Source organism: Myiozetetes cayanensis, unplaced genomic scaffold (assembly GCF_022539395.1).
Source record: "Myiozetetes cayanensis isolate MyiCay16 unplaced genomic scaffold, myiCay2020 scf261, whole genome shotgun sequence".
In the NCBI taxonomy this organism is placed as follows: Eukaryota; Metazoa; Chordata; class Aves; order Passeriformes; family Tyrannidae; genus Myiozetetes; species Myiozetetes cayanensis.
In genome coordinates, this window is record NW_026087479.1 from 57,118 (window position 1) to 62,454 (window position 5,337).

Consider the following 5,337-nt stretch of genomic DNA (forward strand, 5'->3'; position numbering starts at 1 on the left):
TAAAGGCTCTGCCCTCATAAACACCATGAATGTCATACAAGCACTGTCCTCATACACCCCACACACCTCATGACAGAGCTCTCATCCTAAAAGATCTCTCTGCATAAAGCCCATGCAGGTCATAAAGGTGCTGTCCTCAGAAAGCCCAAACACCTCATAAGAGACTCTCCTCATAAAGGCCATGTCCTCATAAACCCCATAAACGTTGTTCCCTAAAAGGCTGCAGAGGAAAAGACTCCAGGCCCAACTACGTAGGAGATCAGAGGAGCAGCAGAGGTTGTCATGAGCCTCCAGCTCCAGGAATACAAACCCACACCCATCCCTTCCAACGCAGGGGTTACAGTTTTTATAATGATTTCCACCCAATGCCCGTCCCGTCCCCGCCCCGGTTCTGCCCCGCTCTGCCCCAGGAACGCCCGTGGGGAATTGAGTCTGGGGGAGTTTGGAGCTTTGAGCCGCTGCAACTACAACTCCCGGCGTGCCCCGCGCGGAAAAGGGGGCGGGGTCTCTGCCGGCGGTGCGCGCACAGCCCCGCGGTGGCTGCCGGGAAAGCGATGGCGGCGACAGCGGAATCTGCTCCGACTTTGTGAGCCCTTGTGGGAGCTGCGGCGGGGCTGGGGATGCGCTCGGGGGCTGCGGGGAGCGCGGCTGTGGGCGGGAAGGCTGGAGGGCTCGGTAGAGTGGAGAGGAGGGGCTCGGGGGTTCCCGAGGAGGTTTCGAGGTCCGTGAGGGGCTGTCGGGGGGTCGCGGAGGGGATTTGGTGTCCTGAGGGCGCTCAGAGGGGGGGGTGAAGGTGCCTGAAGGGGTTTAGGGGGTCCCTGAAAGGGCTGGGGCCATGGAACCCCCTCAGGAGAGAGGTTTAAACGCCATGGCTGCACTGCGCAGGCGCGCCGGCGGAGTCCCCATGAGCGAACTACAACTCCCATGAGGCCTCGCGCGGCGCCGCCATTGCCGCTCGTGCCACAGCTCCCCCTTCCGGCTGGGCGGACCGACCGCAGGGAAAGCGGGTCCTGATGCATCCCCGAACCCCAGAGACCCCCAAAACTCAGCACACAGAGACCCCACACGGAGGGGATCCAGGGGGTCCCCAGAAGCCAATCAGTGGGGTTCAAGGGGCCTCGCAGTCCTCAGGGGAGGGGTCCTGGGGGTGCCACCCAAAGTCTTGTGGGGGTGCCCCCCCAGTGCCCCCAGTATAGCCCAGTGACCTCCCAGTGGCTCTCAGTATGGCCCAGTAACCCAATCCCCCCAGTGACCTCCCACTGCCCCTCACTATTGCCAATGATTCTCCAGTGAGCACCCAGTAACCCCCAGTATGGCCCAGTAACCTCCCAGTGTCCCCCGTGTGTCCCGGTAGTCCCTCAATAACCCCCAGTCCCTCCCAGTGCCCCCTGGTTCCCCCCAGTGTGTCCCAGTATCCCCCAGTAATCACCCACTACCCCCCAAAGCCCCCAAGTGTCCCCAGTGTCTCTCCACATGTCGTTGAATTTTCTGTGAGTGTGAAGGGGGAACGGGGGTTGGTCTGGGGTCAGAGGGTCCAGAGGGGGCTCCTGGGGGGTGATAAAGGGTTGGAGACATTTGGGATGGGGTTTGAGGACAGTGGAATGGGGGGCGTCAAGGGGGGAATTGGGGCCATGGGGAGGCCCTGAGGACATTGGGGACACCAGGGGGGTCTCAGGACTCACCTGCTTGTGGTGCTGCCCCTCCTCTCCCACCCAGGTGACCCTGAGCAATGGCCCGGAGGTGAGCCCAGAGCTGGCCCTGAGGTGGCCCTGAGAAGAAGTGGAAGGCAGAGGTGGTGCTGAGGCAGGAGAGCCCCGTGCTGGGGAAGAGGCTGATCTGGGAGTGCCCAGCAGCGAGAAGGTGCTGTGTCCATGCCCTGTGTGCCAGGTGAGCTGGGGCTTTGCTGCAGAGCTGCGGGCGCTGATTGGAGCGGCTGCAGCTGCTGAGCTGGTGGCCCCCAGGAACACAAAGTGTGCCCGGCCACGGAGCCTGCAGGGAGGAGCAGGGACAGCCCCAGGGGAGCACTGGGGGGCCGGGAACCTCTTGGCTGGGGCAGGAAAGAGCCGCTGGCCACGAGGACGGGGTGTTGGTCCCAGCCACTGATGGGGCCGAGCAGAGCATGAAGCCTCTTCGGCCACCTCATGGGGTGACACTGTCCCCTCCCTGCAGGACACTGCCCCCAAGATCTTTGGGGGGACCTTTTTGTGTCTACTGCTGGTTGCTACTTCATCCTGGGGACCTGGGGGCCCCTCTGCAATCCCATCCCTGGGGCACAATCTGCTCTCCAGAGCTCGACTGACTCCCTGCAGACTTTGCAGGGAAATCTGTGCTCGCAGCCCAAGGATGTCACGACCCCCGTGCTCCCCCCAGGCTATTTGGGACAAGTTCCCCCTTCCTGGGGGAATATCTGGGAAGGTGGCACCCCCAAAAGCGAGAGTCAGAGAACAGACCCTTTGGACCCCCAACACTCCCAGCATCCTGAAGTGGAACCCCTGACATCCCAGACAGGGGAGACCCTGTAAACCCCCGAGGGTAGAGACCAGAGAGGGGGAACACCTGGGACAATTGTTTTGGCATGAATCTTCATGTTTTGGATGAACCTTAACTTTCGGAAGTTTCCGAGGGGATTCATCTATTTCTGAGGTTTTTTACCTCAGTCTCAGTGGTTTTGGGTTTTCTCTCTGAATCAGTGCTTTAGGTTTTTCTGGGCTGAATCGTTATGTTTTGGAGGTTTTTATGGTCCCAGGATGCCCAGTGAGTCCTAGGGATGGACTTGGGCAGGAGGAACCCCCAAGCCAATGCACTCAGCCCTTGTTTCTTCTCCAGCAGGATTTGTCCTTCCCAAAGCTTGGGTGGATGGAGGAGGAGGCTGCGAGGATGAGGAAAAAGCTGCAGGCCCCCCAGGCAGGTGAGGAGGAAGTCAGTGCCCCTTTGGCCCTGTCTTGTGGTGCATGTGGGGACCAAATTTGGGGGGGATGTGCTTGACCTTCCCTCTGGGCTGGAGGCAAATCCCCTGCCTGTTCTTCCTTCCTGCCCCAGGCCCCAAGCTGAGGACGGAGAGCACGGAGGACAAATCCCCCCGGCAGAGCCTGGTGGGAGAGGCCGTTTTGAAGGGCTCCCCGGTGCAGGAAGGCAGCGGGGAGGAAAAGGCCCGGAGATGCCCCCGGAGGAGGGGCTGCAAAGCCAGCCCAGGGAGCTCTGAGGAGGAAAGACCCGTCCTGTGCCGGGAAGGCAGCCGGAGCTTGAGCCGGAGCTCCGAGCTGGTGGTCCCTGAGCAGCCTCCCAGCAGGGAGAAGCCCTTCAGGTGCTTGGAATGTGGGAAGAGCTTCAGGGTGAGCACCCAGCTCCTCAGCCACCAGCTCATCCACACTGGGGAACGACCCTACACCTGTAGGGAATGTGGGAAGAGCTTCACTCAGAACTCCACCCTGATCCACCACAAGCACATTCACACTGGGGAACGACCCTACACGTGTAGGGAATGTGGGAAGAGCTTCAGGAAGAGGTCCATTCTCCTCAGCCACCAGCACATCCACACTGGGGAACGGCCCTACGTGTGTAGAGAATGTGGGAAGGGCTTCAGCCAGAGCTCCAACCTCCACAGCCACCAGCGCATCCACTCCGAGGAACGGCCCTACACGTGTAGGGAATGTGGGAAGAGCTTCAAGCATAAATGTACCCTGACTCAACACCAGCATTTCCACACTGAGGAAAGGCCCTACACATGTGGGGAATGTGGGAAGAAGTTTAAGACCAGCTCAGCTCTCCTCAGGCATGAGCGGATACACACAGGATGAGAGGCCCTTCCGCTGCACCGACTGCGGGAAGGGCTTCAACCGGAACTCCCACCTCGTCGGCCACCGGCGCATCCACACCGGGGAGAGGCCCTACAAGTGTGGGGAGTGTGGGAAGAGCTTCAGCCAGAGCTCCCACTTGACCTCCCACCAACGGACCCACCAGTAAGGGAAGCCCTATGAATGCCCCAACTGCGGGAAGAGCTTCGGCCGCTGCTCCCACCCCGAATGACCCCCTGATGGTGAGGCAACCTCTGGAGTCCAGTGACTGTCAGTCCATCCATTTCTAGCAGAAAGGGCCAGTCCCCTTTGCCAGGGGCAGGTTGTACCAACAGAACCCTTCCTGGGGGATGTGTGGAGATTCCTGCCTTGACTGGGACCCCCCAGGGTCAGTGCTGGAGGTTGAGAGCAGAGATCTCCCCACAAGTGTTGGTCTGGGGGAGTTCCATCCATTTTTAATTAATATTTTCTGGTTTTATGCCAGCTTGAGTAGAATTGCTTCCACAATTACTTTAGTGTAGAGCACTGTCCTATCTTACGCTGTACTACTGGTAGTTTTAGTGTTTCTATTGTGCAGTAAATAATTCTGATGAAGATCTTTTGTCTGATCATTTGTTACCCTAAATAATTCATTTCTATCAATAGATTGGACTTGTCATCATTAAAACCCTGGGGGACAAAAGTTGTTCAGTCCCACCTCTGTAATTCCTCTAAACTGAACCTGTTGGCATAACCCAAAGGTTGAGATTGGATCCAGCAGCCCCAGCACCCCACAGTCAGTTGGGAGCTCAGGGGGGCCACCCCCTTTTCCAGCCTCCTTGTACCAAAGACCCCCATGGGACTGCCGGATCCACCAGACCACCCCCCTTTTCCACCTTTCTCCCTGTTCCTCCCACTTTTCCATGGTCCCTCGTTATAGTCTTCCTTAATATTGCAGATGGAGCTTCAGATTCGAATATTCCCTTGAGCAAAATTAAACCTCACACAAGTTTTCTGTTGATACCAAAACTTGATTTTATTAATTGCTAAGAGGTGCAAAAAGAACGAGGAAAAAATAAGAAAACGTTGGAAAACTCTTACGATTACGTCTGAAAGCAGAGAGAAGATACCACCATGCCACCTTTCCCCTGAGCTGGTCTGTGTGTGTGGGTGAGTAGCAGTTTCTGCCCCTTTTTTTTTCCTGTCTCTGCAGCTTTTGGATGTTGTCTCTGTAGCTGCAGGGGGTCTGACAGCTTTAGTTCTCTGCAATGCACCATGTGTAGTTTCACCACTCACACCCCTTTCCCAGACCCTCCAGGGTCTCAGCTCAGCCGAAGCTTTGGGCCCTCAGAAATATGGTCAGGGTAGAAGGATAAGGTAGAACTCCCACATGTGGCACGGTGGTCTCAGCTCTCTCCAGGCCGGCACAGTTCCAGTCTCTGGTGGCAGGCAGGCAGCACGCGGTGGCGGAGAAAAGGTGAGGGGATGTGGGCAGAGATTCTCGGCTACAGTCACCAGTTCTTCTCCCTTTCCTCTCCCTGATTTTCCAAAATTCGTCCTCAGC

General features: G+C 57.8%; 1 protein-coding gene across 2 annotated transcripts; it reads left to right on the forward strand.

The window, feature by feature from the left end:
• The first annotated feature begins 533 nt into the window (after positions 1–533).
• Positions 534–5,300, forward strand: LOC126643290 (gastrula zinc finger protein XlCGF7.1-like). 2 transcript variants are annotated; one of them, XM_050321534.1, is made up of 4 exons: positions 534–586; positions 1,717–1,887; positions 2,827–2,908; positions 3,040–5,300. In XM_050321534.1, the coding sequence occupies exons 3-4, from the start codon at positions 2,857–2,859 to the stop codon at positions 3,795–3,797; spliced, it is 810 nt and encodes a 269-aa protein (XP_050177491.1). In that variant the 5' UTR covers positions 534–586; positions 1,717–1,887; positions 2,827–2,856; the 3' UTR covers positions 3,798–5,300. The 2 variants fall into 2 exon arrangements, with proteins under 2 accessions (XP_050177491.1, XP_050177490.1); XM_050321533.1 differs by having other exon boundaries at positions 2,830–2,908.
• The last annotated feature ends 37 nt before the right edge of the window (positions 5,301–5,337 follow it).